Source organism: Nesoenas mayeri (assembly GCF_963082525.1).
Source record: "Nesoenas mayeri genome assembly, chromosome: 1".
In the NCBI taxonomy this organism is placed as follows: Eukaryota; Metazoa; Chordata; class Aves; order Columbiformes; family Columbidae; genus Nesoenas; species Nesoenas mayeri.
The window spans coordinates 141,836,319-141,851,354 of NC_137541.1; the positions used below are offsets into that span (position 1 = coordinate 141,836,319).

The 15,036-nt window shown below is 46.0% G+C and overlaps 1 protein-coding gene across 1 annotated transcript; it reads right to left on the reverse strand.

Moving 5' to 3' along the window:
* Positions 1 to 283: 283 nt before the first annotated feature.
* On the reverse strand, positions 284 to 10,088 carry CPOX (coproporphyrinogen oxidase). The gene is made up of 7 exons (XM_080357393.1): positions 9,639 to 10,088; positions 9,408 to 9,551; positions 8,339 to 8,449; positions 7,652 to 7,793; positions 4,565 to 4,783; positions 2,758 to 2,862; positions 284 to 782 (listed from the first exon to the last, which is right to left on the reverse strand). The coding sequence occupies exons 1-7, from the start codon at positions 10,078 to 10,080 to the stop codon at positions 695 to 697; spliced, it is 1,251 nt and encodes a 416-aa protein (XP_080213519.1). The 5' UTR covers positions 10,081 to 10,088; the 3' UTR covers positions 284 to 694.
* Positions 10,089 to 15,036: the final 4,948 nt, after the last annotated feature.

Here is a 15,036-nt window from a genome sequence, read left to right on the forward strand (position 1 = left end):
TGATCTGTCCCTGACCTTCCCAGCAAAGGGGCTGTCCCAAAACGGGTGGCTGTTTGTCTTGATCACAGCTGAGAGGTACAGTGCTGAAAGATTTTCTCCTCAAAATGGACAGCCAGTCTTCTGCTCTCATCAGGTGACACTGGGACCCTAACCCAGAATCTCACAGCACATTTTAAGACACTTTCCCTTTCTCGAGTCAATTTATATAGCCTCAAAACCCACACAGTTAAGTACCACCTTTCTCACAGCTTCCTGAAAGCAGACTTCAAGGTTTAAAAGCATATCAAATATTCCCTTTATTCTTTAAAAGAAAAAAATCTAAAACATCCCAACATATTCTAGGAGTAGGCACACATAATGCTTTCATTCCATGAGGAGAACACAGTTTACCATTTTGCAGTCAAACAAATCAGCTGAGGAAGTTCTTAAGCATGCACAGTAGTCCTGTGAGGGTATCACCAGTCCTTCACAAGGCAATATCAACAGGGAGTGACAACATTAACTGATCAGTCTTAAATAGAGAGTTCACATATTTGCAATTTATAACAATTACACAGCATTATTAAGGCACCAGGTAAGAGTATAAACATACTAAAAACACCACACAACAGCAGTTTGAAGGAGCTGGTTTGCGGGCGTTCCTGTTCTTTCATAATGGCTCAGTGTAAGCAGTCCGTCTTGTTCTTGATGCGTGTCAGTGCACCCAGTCTTTGGGATTGCGCAGAACCTCCAGGATTTCTGCTTCTTTCGAGCTCTCTGGAGGGGTGTGCATGTACTCCCACCTGCAGGGAGAGGGGAAACTCACTCAGACTGCTCAGCTGGCTGCCACCTCGCCCATGCCAGGCTGTGTTTGGACTTGAGCTGTCTTTTCTGAGGATGCAAAGCTACATACACAGTTGATAACTCTTGTGTCAAATAGACAGATATGGCTACAAATCATTGATTTAAATAAAAACAAATAATGACACTGGAAGAGACAGGAGAAATGTTAGCTTGATCTTCTTTCCAACTTCTGGAAAGACTAGAAAAAAGAAAAAAGAAAGAGCAATGCCCCCCACCCCACAATCCATGCAGGTTTATTTGCAAAGATCTTTTAGCAGTTTCTTGTGACACACTAGTGACACGAGGAAGGTGAGCCAAAAAAGAACTCGGACAAAAGAGAGAGAGGATACAAGTCCTAAGGGAAATAGCCAGCTTCAAATTTTATCATTTGATCCTGACACAATATTTCCAGCCACCCAGGGCAAATTTTTCAAGAACCTGGACTGGAAGCACTGTAAGTTCTTTTTAAATCTTGGTTTTAAAAACAAAGTTGATGAGGGACTACTTGTTATTAGAAAGGCAACTAAGAAGCGTGACAGCAGAAGAAAAGTGTCAGCAATCACAGAGGGATGGGTACAACTTTTTGCCTTTTTTTTTTTTCCCAGGAAGCACCTATTCATGCTGTTAAGAGAGCTATTTATATTGATGAAAACAAGCAAAACCAGATCATCCCATCAATGAAATAAAAAGGTAGGACTGTGCTATACCACCAGGTGTGGGATACATATGGTGTTGAGAGTAGGATAAAGCTCTGTGGTATGACCAGGACTGCCTTCATGGGCCATAGGCAAGGGCTTCAAGGGCTAGTAGGCAAAGGTCAGTTATCCTAGTGGAGGGAGGTCACTAATGGAGTCTGAAGAAATTCATGATTGGGCCTGTGCTACTCAGCATATCTAAAAGCAACCTAAAAAGGGGCATAAGCAGTAAATGGCAGTGATATTGCAAGATTAAGCAAGATCAGTTAAAACCTAAAAAGGCAGTTGAAAATGGTTAATATATCGTGCCAAGCAACTGAACAAAAAAATGTGAAGGGAAAGTCACTGTCGATTGATCTAAAGTGATGTACACAGAAAAAAGTTACATACATGCTGAGAGACTGAGTTAGCCTTTATTGCCCAGAAAAGACCTTGGCATCATAACAATTCTGTGAAAAAGCCAGCTCAGTGCTTAGCAGTAGTCAAAACCAGCAAACAGCATATTAGCATTATGAAAGGAATAATGAACTTAAACATAATTATGAATCAACAGCACACCTGCGTCTTGGATACACATACACATTAATAGCTTATGTCATCTGTTCCTTATCCCTGGTTCAAAAAGGGCATAGAAAACTTCAGCCTAGAGAAAAGTGGCAAATGTTATCCAAGTAAGGAACAGCCACTGCACAAAGATTAAAAAGAAGGGGACTTATCAGCCTGGAAAAAAAACAGAAACGTGTAAAATAAGGACTATTATGGAGAAAATGAACAGGAAGAAAGTCTGGTTACTCACTGAAAAGTCAAATGAAGTCATTAGGTGCAAGGAGAAAACAAAAAGGCACTTTTTCACGCAACAAACAGTTAAACTGTGGAACTTCCTTACCACGGGCTTGTTAGGGCTGCAATAAGCTCGCATGGTTTCAAAGAGCTACTAAACAAAAACCCATGGAGCGAGAGTGGGAAATCTATCAGGAGAAACTAAGCACAAAAAATACCTTTTTTCTTTTTCATGTCAGAAAATATCTAGGCTATGTTCTAGATATTTTTGTCATTACGGGCAACTGTGTAAGTGTAGCAGACCAGAGAAGTATCTGTGCTTATTTGGCCAGTTCTTGTATGAAGCACAAACTAACCACTGTTAAAGAGACTGGACACCACGACAGAGCTTTGATTTAATCCTATGAAGTATTTTAATAAGAACAGTGCCTACCTGCCAGCTCCACATCTGTGTCCTTACCTTGCAGTCAGTGGCAGAGACATGAGAATACTTTCAATTCTTGACCCTGGTGTCAGAAGGCCAAACTTTGTACCTCTATCATAAAGCAAGTTGAACTCCACGTACCTACGGGGAGACGCAACAGAAAAACAAGTTTATTATCAGAAGCTGCTTGTGCGTTCTTCAGCCAGCAGACATGAAACAAAACCAGCCTGTCTTTCTGATGTGCTGGGTGTCAGAATGAACCCTGGTTTGGAGCCAACTGTTCTTTAGCATCCTTTGCATAGGAATGCAAGTGGGACCTTGCCACTCCACAATGCATAGGAAGTAACAGACAAGGGCATACCAGCTATTTAAGGAGAGTATTCTGCATGGTGCTATACTAGCTTATTTCTCCTAGTCCTCAAGGCTGCTGGCAAGCTCAACACCAAGTTTGGCTTGGTTATGCTAGTACTCCTTTTTGTGGTGGTGTCAGATGTAAGAGGAGCCTTAAAGGAACTGGAAATGACCACAGAAAAATCTCTGCTTTGCAGTCCTCCATGCTGAAAGACGCATAAGCAGCAAGGTCAAAACAAGATTTTCTCGGGAAGCGTTGAAAAGCAGCAGAAGTCAACAACTTCAGAGTGATGGCTGGGACTTGTAATGCCAGAACAGACAGTTTTCTGCCTCCAGCATCGGAATAGAACAGTGACAATTCAGCAGGGTTTATCTTGATAACCAGTACTGAGGTACTGGTTAACCAGTACTTACCTGTTTGCAGAAATGGAGAGCTTAGCCTAGCCCAGTAAACTGCAAACAGATCCAGGGAAATAAGTGGGCCTCATGACCACTCCAGGCTGCAACCAAAAGAAGCTATTCCCCTGTACAACCTTAGGAGCATCCTGAAAGGCCAACACTCCTAGGAATAGTCTCACCAAATTAAGCATATGTGCTTATTTGAATAATTGCTACAGGTCAGTGAGCTAAACTTGAATGTTTATGCCTTCTCTATGCCACTATCAGAGAGATTTCTCTGCGAAAGAGGCAGAAACTAAAGACTTCTGCACAAAGCACATGTATTCTCATTTCTCCACACACTTACACAATCACAGGACATAAATAAAGGAGTACAACTGTATCTACCAATGTACTTAAGCTTTTGCAACATTAGCAGTTCTTCATATTAATAAGCATCCTCGAAAGTCTCTTAAGTTACAGTGACGTTGGACCAGGCCAGAAAAACAAAACCCCTCTGTATCTTCATTCCTTCGCAAAGAGTTCACTGTGTCCTCATTTCAGTGTCAAGATCAGATAGAATAAATATATATTTAAGAAGTCAAAAGTACTCTTGGGTACAGTTATTCCACAACTTTCTGGGTTTTAGCTTTACTACTAAATAGGAAGTATGACTCTCTCACCCTTATGCTCCCCATGTCCTGGTGCAGTCCTGTATCCCGCATCACTGGGCTGCAGGAGAGGGTGGGATTCAAGACACCACGCACCCCTTTGCCTGTTACAAAGCAGCGGCATTTCTTGGCTTTTGAAGGATTTGCAGAGAAACTGTAGCATTTTGTATGGGTTGTTTGTGCTGTGTCATGGAAGAGTGGCAGATACAGATGAGGGTGTGCTAGTACCTTCTTTGCATCTTCCCCGACAATCTGGTATTTGATTTCAAGAAGAGTTCTTTACACAAAAAATGTTGAAATTGTCTGGCAAGCTGTAGGCCACCTAGGCAAACTTACTCACACTGCAACAGGACACAAACCCTGCAGCCATGAAGAACTAGCTCATTTTTTTGTCACCAGCATAATTCACCTCCTGTGTATTCTTTTGCTTCTTCAGTACTCACCGTCCTCTCCGAAGCTGTTGCCATAGCTTTTCCTCTGGTGTGAAGGAGTCGTGGCAGTGCCTTTTCACAATGGGAATGTAACAAGGCACAACAGCTTTGGCACAACTCTTCACAAACTGGAATACTTCCTCCTTGGAGGGAGAGTCCACATCATCAAAGAATATGCCTCCAATCCCTCTTCGTTCACCACGGTGCTTGATATAGAAGTAGTCATCGCACCTAGAAGAGGTAGCAAACAATTATTAACATGGTTCACAATATTCAAAGAAATGAACAGAACTCCAAACAGTTACATGGCACTAGTGAAATATTGATGCAGTTCCTGCAGTGCCAGTTCATAGAATCACAGAATGTCCTGAGTTGGAAGGACCCACAAGGATCATTGAGTCCAACTCCTGTCCCTGCATATGACAGCCCCACAGTTCACACCATGTGTCTGAGGGCGTTGTCCAGTCTCTTCTTGAACACTCTCAGGCTTGGGGCCGTGACACCTCCCTGGGGAGCCTGTTCCAGTGCTCCACCACCCTCTGGGGGAAGAACCTTTTCCTAATGTCCAACCTAAACCTCCCCTGGCACATCTTCCTGACATTCCCTCGGGTTCTGTCATTGGCCACCAGAGAGAAGAGATCAGCATCTGCCCCTCCTCCTCCCCTTGTGAGGAAGCTGTAGCTGCCATGAGGTCTCCCCTCAGTCTCCTCTTTTCCAGGCTGAACAAACCAAGTGACTCTAGCCGCTCCTCATACGGCTTCCTCTCCAAACTCTTCACCAACTGCATGGCCCTCCTCTGGATGCTCTCCAGTAGCTTTATATCGTTTTTATCCTGTGGCGCCCAGAGCTGCACACAGTGCTGCAGGTGAGTCTGCACCAGTGCAGAGCAGAGCGGGACAATCACCTCCCTCGCCCGGCTGGCAATGCTGAGCTTGGTGCACCCCAGGACATGGGTGACCCTCTTGGCTGCCACGGACACTGTTGGCTCATGGCTGCCACACTGCTTCACTGACTGCAGAGAGCCAGCACGGTACAGCACCATCTGGAAAGCACTCCAGCCTTCACTTATGGTAAAAGCTCTGATGAAACAGTCTCTGCAAAGCAATATATCACCACACGGTCACTGAACATGTAACACTCAAATACCACGGCAGATGGTTCCATGTGGAGTGATCCAATCCATATCCTCTGCTTACGAGGAGAAAGGACACCTGATTTCAAAACTTTACCCTAAGAGCTCTTCTAGATTTCATTTCCAGAATTATATATAGATCCCAGTTTTTTGGTACAGCTTTCAGATTAATTCAAAATAAACTTGGAAGATAATTCCTTGATTCTTCTTGCCATTTGGTGAAATAATTGGTTTTCTGCATCAAAACTAAAATAATATATAAACCAAAGACCAGATAAGAAAGCCACCGTCACTTAAAGAAAAATCAAAATTGAGTCAGGCTTCCTTGGAAAAGGGCTTTTTAATAGTTAAACTTGGAGTCATGCTAGCAGTGGTTTTTCATTATTCAAGTGCAAGTTTATGAAGGAGTAAGCGCGGCTTATCCTACAATAGGGAGGCAATTAATCTCTTGCATTTACTGAGAGTATCTAGGTGTGCAGTTACTATAAATTAGCTGATCCACACCTTGTCTTGCTTATAGTTGCTTGCTTGGGCAGCCATTTTCTGCAAGTCTTTCCATGGGAGAGAAATGGAAGGAATGTAGCAAGCAGAAACCATCAACAGCAGGGAAAACATGCCTTCCTTTAGGACTCATTTTTCATGTATGTATCCATCCACAGTTGCTGTTCTCAAGCAACATAAGTGGCATGGCCATAGCGAGAGAGATGTGGATATGTAACAGATATCCTATACTATTCTATTCACTGGGATGATTTTTTTGTTTGTGTTTTTTTGTTTGTTTGTTCATTTTTTATATATATCAGCAAGAAGAGTTAGGAGAAAAGGGTTAGTCAGAAATGCAAAAGAGAACAAGCCTGACAAAAGTATTAAAGCTACATCAGGAAGACCTGGTAACATAACAAGAGTTTTTACATTGGGAAAAGGGGCAATGCTAATTAGCAGAAGCTCAGAGGAGACTCACACTACACCGACACTGAGAACCACATGCCTCTACACAGCTGCTGCTTACAGCAAACACTAGTGCTGGGACTGAGAAAACCGCCTTTGTTCATGGGATACAATTAGTCCTCCCATGAGCTGTCCACAGACTAAGAACAGGCGTCCTTCTCTCTGACTCCCTCCGATGCTGCAAACAACCTGACCATTGACAATCTGAACTACCATGTAAAAACTCCTCAAAGAGCACAACTGTAGTCATGAGGTTATAAGATGTGCTTCTCTACGTGGCTCACACCCAAGCTACAACACCCTCTTTATCTCCTGTCCTCAGACAAGAGCCAGTAGTTTACAAAAGGGTCACTCCTCCTTTCTGGATACCACAGCTTGTAGCAGATAGGATTATCGAACACAGAGCAGCAACCACCCTCTGAGCAGTGGAGGATCTCATCACCTGTATCTCTTAGCTCAAGAAGAACGCTCAAAGTTTGCACTTTTAGAGAATATGCTGTTGAACTTGCAGTGAATGTGTCATTGGAAAAAAAGTACAGCTCCATCTATGAAGCTTCTACATTAAGGACAAGCTCTTTTACCTATCTGACAAAAAAAAAAGGGTAATGAAGGTCAAACTGAAGGCAGAAAAACTGGAATGGGACTTTCAGAACTGCAGCACTGGTCCCAGAGCTCACACTAACATCATGCACATTTACCATGAGTTCACTGCAAGAAGAATTAGTGCAAGTCCATGGGGCAAAAGCCTTGTCCTAGTTTAACAGCAGAGGCTAAAAAGGAATTTTTAAATTGCCTAGTGAAGTCTGTGGCTTACAAAACCTTGCAGAGTCAGCTTGGTTTTTATTCGGGCTGCAGACTTACGATCCTAGTTGTCAGCCCTCTGATTTGAAAAAAGCTCAGGCCTCTCTAAATAACAGATTGTTTTAGACTACATTTTGTCCCAGTGCACATTTGCTGATTTTCATTAGGGTCTGCTGGTACTCTTTAAAAAGAACTAAAGCACATCTCTCCCCACATACCATTTCTTGTACTTGGGATACAGCTTCAGATCATGCTTGTCACAGGCTTCTTTCAGAGTCTTGTGAAAATGAACAGCATCCTCTTCATTCAGGTAAGTTGGAGTGAGGTCAGTCCCACCACCAAACCACCACTGTATAGTTCCTACAGGAGAGAGGCAAGCAGCAACATTTTTTTTAAAAAACTTCCGAACAGAAATACGTTGCTAGTCGTTCACCAAGAACCAGTAACTACTTTTATAATACAAAACAAAATAATTATTTATTGTTGTTCCTAAACACTGAGAAGGAAAAATTTGAATTCAAAGTAGTGCAATGACCAGTGACTTCAGGAAAACATGAAATAAATTTCCAAGCAGGGAAAACCTTTTTTTTCACTGTTTTGGACCACTGACTCTGACTACATCCTCCCAGCTTCTGAGGAGCTATGCTTTAACTTCAGTCTGAAACACCCAGTGTATGCTGCAAAACGTCAACTGCAAACAGCTTTACTGTACCAGATGCACACATCACACTGACTTTACAAACGGACAATGGAAGGCCCAGAGGTTAAGACTACGCAACAGACTCTTGGCACTGCTGGGAACAAGCCTGGACTGGTTCTTAACCTCTTACTCTCACCACACATTCATGCTTCCTTCACATGGAGTCACACATTTCATATGTACTTCATTGGATTAAAATTCTTACCGTCTGCTTCTTCAATTTCAAAGTATCTGTAGTTGAAGTGCATGGTTGGAACATGAGGGTTCTTTGGATGGATAACAGAGCTCACACCCATGGCACAAAAAGGCAGTTTCCCTAAATAAAGAGATGCATAGAAAACCTTCAGTTTTTCGAATAACTTCCTTAGGTTCCAAGCTACTGTTCTGCTACAAGAAAATTTCTCGTGTCGGGTCACCATAATTATTAACCAATTTGCAATCTGCTTCTCATCCACACACTTCTTTGCACCTAACTAAATGCTTTTTTTGGTATTTGTCCTAAAATGCAACAATATAGAATCATAGAATAGTTTGGGTTGGAAGAGACCTTCAGAGCTCATCTAGTTCAACCCCCCTGCAATGAACAGGGACATCTTCAACTAGATCAGGTTGCTCAGAGCCCCGTCCAGCCTGGCCTGGAATGTCTCCAGGGACGGGGCATCTACCACCTCTCTGGGCAACCTGGGCCAGTGTTTCACTACCCTCATTGTCAAAAATTTCTCTCTCATGTTTAGCCTGACATGAGCACCCATTAGATGATGATCGCTTAAAACACAAGGCATTGCTAAGGCTTCCCACCACCCCCAGTCCTCACAGTTATCCTTTGCTACACAGATGTGGTTTGAATAGTCACAGAATCACAGAATGTTAGGAAGGGAAGGGACCTTGAAAGATTATCTAGTCCAATCCCATCTTCGGCCTTCAGGTCTTTCTGGTTCTCTCTGTCCACCCTTTTGGTATCTAACTCCTGTGCTGTTTCACTGCTGAGTCAAACTGTCATTGAGAAATAACCTGTGACTACAGTACATTGCTTAAAGCAGCAAGACAGCAGGAGAACACCGATACCTAGATTTTTAGAGGTATGAGAGTCCACCTGCCAAGCTGCCTGGTTGTAAACCACCACGATACAAATGAAATCTTCCCTTGAGCGTTGATCAGGCTGCCATTCCTCACCTTCTGCTCAAAGGCCAGACTGATGTCAAAGTACACGCAGGGGAATACTGTCGGGTGAATGCATCCTGTCCCCCCACCCACCTCCCCGCCGGACCCCTTACCGTCTTTGGCCTTGAGAGACTTCCCCCGGCTTCTCATCTGCCGCGCTGCCTCCTCGGACAGGATCCCGAACACGACGGACACGTTCACCCCCGCCTTCTCGAAGACCTCGCCGTCCTGCAGCACGCAGCTGATGCCGCCTCCGCCTGCCAACGCCAGGGTCACCCCGCGCCGGAGCTACCGCCCCCCCGGGGTGCCCGAGCCCGGGGTGCCCCCCGCGGCCCCCCCCGTACCTTCCTTCCTCTCCCAGGTGTCGACGGCGAAGGAGGCGCCCGGGTCCAGCGCGGCCAGGGCGCGGCACATCTCCCCCTGCGTTTCCATGATGAGCAGCTCCATGCGGCTCCGCAGCTCCCGCCGCCGCCGCCGCAGCTCCCGCAGCCCGCTCACCGGCGGCGCCATGAACCTTTGCCGCAGCTCTTCTTCCTCCTTCTCATCCTCGTCCTTCTCGGACGCCGCCATCGCGGCCTGCTGCCGCCGCCACAGTCCCAGCCCCAGCCCGCCCAGCGACCCCGCCGCCGCCAGCGCCGCCCGCCGCCAGCCCCGGCCCGCCGCCAGCCCCGGAGGTGCGGAGCCCAGCGCTCGCCGGCCCGCCGCGCTGGCCAGGACCAGGGCCAGGGCGGGCGAGCCGCAGGCGGCGCGGGTGGCCCCGCGGAACAGCTGCGCGGCTGCCGCCATGACGGACACCAGCGCCGCACTGCCGGCGGGGCGGGCCGCGCCCGGGCCGGGCGGAGCGGGGGCCGGGGCGGGCCGAGGCGGGGCCATGCCGTCCGCGCGGTGTATAAATATGTGTATGCAGGTGTATATGTGTCTGTACAGGAGGGGCTGTCCCAGCTGGGTGCCCCGGGGCCGACTGCCGGTCCCCGGAGCTGGGGCGGCACCGGGCTGCCCGTCCCCTGCGGATGCTGCGGGCGGGAGAGGCGGCGGCGGAGGGAAGGCTCGGGCGTCGCAGCCCGGCCGGTGTGGCGTTGGGAGGGGGGGCTGCTGTCCTTGCGCCCGTAAAACATTTCTGCGCACTAGTGTCAAATAACCCGGTTTCATCAGTGCAGCTGCTTGAGACTGCGGAGTCATATGAATAAAAGGCTTGTACAGGGCCAGACATGGCTGAAGTAGGAGTAAAGGTGTATTTTCTTGAGCTGTCATGGCATTGATGGTTTTATACTTGCAGTAATGATTTTTTTTAGAATCTAAACAGTTTGTGGTACTGCCAGTTTAGTGCAATGGAAGTATTTCCCATGGATTTGAGAGGGCACATGCTTATGCCTTCTTTGCTCTTTCCAAAGTTGAAGCACTGTGTGTATTTGTTTGTTTGTTTCCTAGTAAAATAAGAATTCAGAGTAATAAGGAGAAGGGTTTTGTAGAGCCAGATGTTGAAAGGTACTGCATAGCACCAACTTACAGTTCAGAGTTTGATTTTCTTGGTGCTGGTGTTGGCACCAGATCTGTTAAACTGATTATCTGTTTCCTCAACTGCCTCAGCATGAGCTGTATCAACAGTGGGACAGTACAACAAACCAGCTAACACAATGACAAAAGGCTTTAGCAAACAAATAAAACTATAATTTTCCCTGAGCAAGCACATGACCCTGTAGTCATTGATGATGGTGCTGTGCTGAACCGAGCTATGAGAATTTGCTTTTAAATCAAACAGCTGTTTTACGATTTTTTTTTTTATAAGCATGTTCGTATTTTCTAATAAGTAAAGACATTTATTAAACCCCTCATTGGTTAAGGGCCTGTATGAGCATTAGGCTGATAAAAATAACAGCTGCCTCTGAAGCCCAGTTGTGCAAGGTTTGTACTTTGGTATGGGACTGTACCTTGGGAATAGTGAACTTCTGGTATTTTAGGACTGTTTTGCACCTGCAGTACCCAAGAGGAGATCAGTTTCAAGGGTGGTTGCATGGAAGGCAAGATTTGTCCCAAATATGGATCAGGGCTTCATTGTCTGTCTCTTGTCATTGTAGGGTAATTTGGGGGAAGGGAGGTCTGTGTGAAGCGGTAACTTGCACTCAAAGGTTTAGTCCATTTCCTCATTTCTGTTCTAATACTGCTCTTTGGCAGCAGAGGATGCTGTGAAGCTGCCGAAACTCTGCAATTAAGAAGGGAAGGCAACCTCTGAGCTGGACTCTCTTCTGCCATCAGCTGGAGGACAGGATCCCTGATGAGCCAGGAGACCTGAGTCACTGGTGACAGTAGTGAGGGAAGGAGCATGTAATTGTTTGCAGGAGAGATCTGTGGCTGAGGGAGAAGGGGTCTACCATCTTAGTGGCTGTGGTAAGTCTGATTAATTTGGCTGCACTAGGCAGCTCTTTCCACAGCTCTTTATCCAGAATTGGCTGTGATAGCTCACTTTCTTCTTGAATTGCATCTACTGGATTTACCTAAATATTTTCATTATAACCAGTGTGCGTTGTGCACTTCAGTGCTACTCGCTATAGAAAGCTCTGCTATTTTAGTGAGTTTCTTAGACACTACTATAATGGAAAAAATAAATGCATTCATGCTGATAAGCATTGCATATTTTTTTTTTTCTATATTGTTAGGGAGCAATTAGGCAATCTGGACATCCATAAATCCATGGGTCCAGATGGGATGCACCCGTGGGTGCTGAAGGAGCTGGCTGAGGTCATTGCTGGGCCGCTCTCCATCATCTTTGCCAAGTCTTGGGAAATGGGAGAGGTGCCTGAGGACTGGAGGAAAGCAAATGTCACTCCAGTCTTCAAAAAGGGCAAGAAGGAAGATCCGGCTAACTATAGATCTGTCAGCCTCACCTCCATCCCTGGGAAACTGATGGAACAACTTATCCTTGGTGCCATCTCAAGGCATATCAGGGATAAGATGGTCATTAGGGGCAGTCAACATGGCTTCACCAAGGGGAAGTCATACTTGACCAACCTCATTGACTTTTATGAGGACATAACAAGATGGATGGATGATGGAATTTTCAGAAAAGACAGGTCGGCCAGGCGTGGTGGTGGAGTTGCTCTCTATGTGAGAGAGCAACTACAATGTACTAAATTCTGCCCAGGAGTGGATGATGAGCGAGTTGAGAGTGTATGGGTCAGGACCAAGGGGCAGGCTGGCAGGGGTGACACTGTTGTGGACGTCTATTACAGGCCACCAGATCAGGCTGAGGAAGTTGATGAGGCCTTCTATGGGCAGCTGAGAGTGGCCTCACAGTCTTAGGCCCTGGTTGTTGTGGGTGATTTTAACTTCCCTGATGTTTGCTGGAAGGACCATTCAGCCAGCCAGCCACAGTCCAGGAGGTTCCTCCAGTGCATTGATGATAACTTCCTCATGCAGATGGTGAAGGAGCCGACTAGGGGAGGTGTCACTCCAGTCTTCAAAAAGGTCAGGAGGGAGGACCCGGGTAATTATAGACCAGTCAGCCTCATCTCTGTCCCTGGGAAAGTAATGGAACAGCTTATCCTTGATGCCATCTCAAGGCATATCAAGGATAAGAGGGTTCTTAGGGGCAGTCAGCATGGCTTTACCAAGGGTAAGTCATGCTTGACCAACCTCATAGCCTTTTATGAGAATGTAACAAGGTGGATGGATGATGGCAGAGTGGTGGATGTGCTCTACCTTGACTTCAGTAAAGCCTTTGACACAGTCTCCCACAGCATCCTCACAGCTAAACTGAGGAGGTGTGGTCTAGACAATAGAGTAGTGAGGTGGGTTGCAAACTGGCTTAAGGAGAAAAACCAGAGAGTGGTAGTCAATGGTGCGGAGTCTAGTTGGAGGCCAGTATCTAGTGGAGTGCCTCAGGGGTCAGTACTGGGGCCAGTATTATTCAATATATTCATTAATGATTTAGACGAGGGAATAGAGTGTACTATCAGCAAGTTTGCTGATGACACTAAGCTGGGAGGAGTGGCTGACACGCCAGAAGGCTGTGCTGCCATCCAGCGAGACCTAGACAGGCTGGAGAGCTGTGCGGGGAAAAATTTAATGAAATATAACAAGGAAAAGTGTAGAGTCTTGCATCTGGGCAGGAACAACCCCAGGTTCCAGTATAGGTTGGGAAATTCCATATTAGAGAGCAGTGTAGGGGAAAGGGACCTGGGGGTCCTGGTGGACAGCAGGATGACCATGAGCCAGCACTGTGCCCTTGTGGCCAGGAAGGCCAATGGCATCCTGGGGTGTACTAGAAGGGGGGTGTTCAGTAGGTCAAGAGAAGTTCTCCTTCTGCTCTACTCTGCCCTGGTGAGACCCCATCTGGAATATTGTTTCCAATTCTGGGCCCCTCAGTTCCAGAAGGACAGGGAACTGCTGTAGAGAGTCCAGCGCAGGGCAACAAAGATGATTAAGGGTATGAAGCATCTCCCTCTTGAAGAAAGGCTGAGGGAGCTGGGTCTCTTTAGCTTGGAGGAGACTGAGGGGTGACCTCATTAATGTTTACAAATATATAAAGGGTGAGTGTCATGAGGATGGACCCAGGCTCTTCTCGATGACAACCAATGATAGGACAAGGGGTAATGGGTTCAAACTGGAACACAAGAGGTTCCACTTAAATTTGAGAAGAAACTTCTTCTCAGTAAGGGTAACAGCACTGGAACAGGCTGCCCAGGGGGGTTGTGGAGTCTCCTACTCTGGAGAAATTCAAAACCCGCCTGGACACATTCCTGTGTAACCTCATCTAGGTGTTCCTGCTATGGCAGGGCCATTGGACTAGATGATCTTCTGAGGTCCTTTCCAATCCCTAACATTCTGTGATCTGTGATCTGTGCTGAGTGCAAACTTTCATAACATCTGGTAACTTAGCTGAACGGGACCTTTGGAGGTCTCTAGTCCAACAGCAGGAACTTACTGTTCCCAGGCTGGAGGTGGTTGTGCAGGACATTCCTTGTCCAGCTGCATTTGGAAAACCCACAGGGAGGACAGTTTGTTATCATGCCGGAGTTCCTGTTCCAGCACTGCATCACCCCTATGAGGAAGAATTTTTTCTGGTATCTAGTGAGAATTTCCTTTATTGCGACCACATTTTCAGCTCCATGTCTTGCTCTTGCTGCTGAATCTTAGAAACAAAACTTCTTTACAGACTGGGATTTCTCCAGCTGGGTACTGGAGTATAGTCAGGCTGCACTCTCCAGTGGGTGTGAGGAGATGTGACGGTGTAAAATTGAGACTTTTACTATTTCTGTGCTGAATCCTCATGTTAACTCTTTCTGAGGGCTTCCTCTCTAACAGCAGTTTAAGGCTGAAATGCCAGAGAAATGCCATATACTCTTCCTTTGCAGGTACAATTAGCAGACAAGGCATTAAATACGGCACCTTGCACAGGAGATATTTTATTTTGTATATATATATGCAATCAAATTGTGCTTGCCAGTAAAAATAGCATTGTAGAGAATAGCTCAAGCTTCCTTTTAATGTACTTGAGCTAGCGTGCTTCACCGCATTATTTCAGCTTACTTCTCCAGAGTACTGAGAACAGGAGCGTGAACTGATGTGTGTGAGATGCTCAGCAACTCAACAGTGATACGAGGCAAGAAAATGACAGCTTACATTTTGATCTGCATTTTCAGTGAATTCTATTAGTATGAAGGGTCAGGGCTTTCAGCTTGTGTGTGTGCTGTTTAATTTCTATGCTCTTCTGTTTCTTTGGAAATACAAAAGGAAGATGAAAAA

Excerpts from the sequence above, each read along its gene's own strand:
- CPOX (XM_080357393.1), bottom strand. The coding sequence starts at position 10,080 with ATGGCGGCAGCCGCGCAGCTGTTCCGCGGGGCCACCCGCGCCGCCTGC. Across the intron at positions 8,450-9,407 it reads GTCTCTCAAGGCCAAAGACG|GGAAACTGCCTTTTTGTGCC; the intron begins GTAAGGGGTCCG and ends CTCTTTATTTAG. Across the intron at positions 783-2,757 it reads TCTCTGCCACTGACTGCAAG|GTGGGAGTACATGCACACCC; the intron begins GTAAGGACACAG and ends CTCTCCCTGCAG.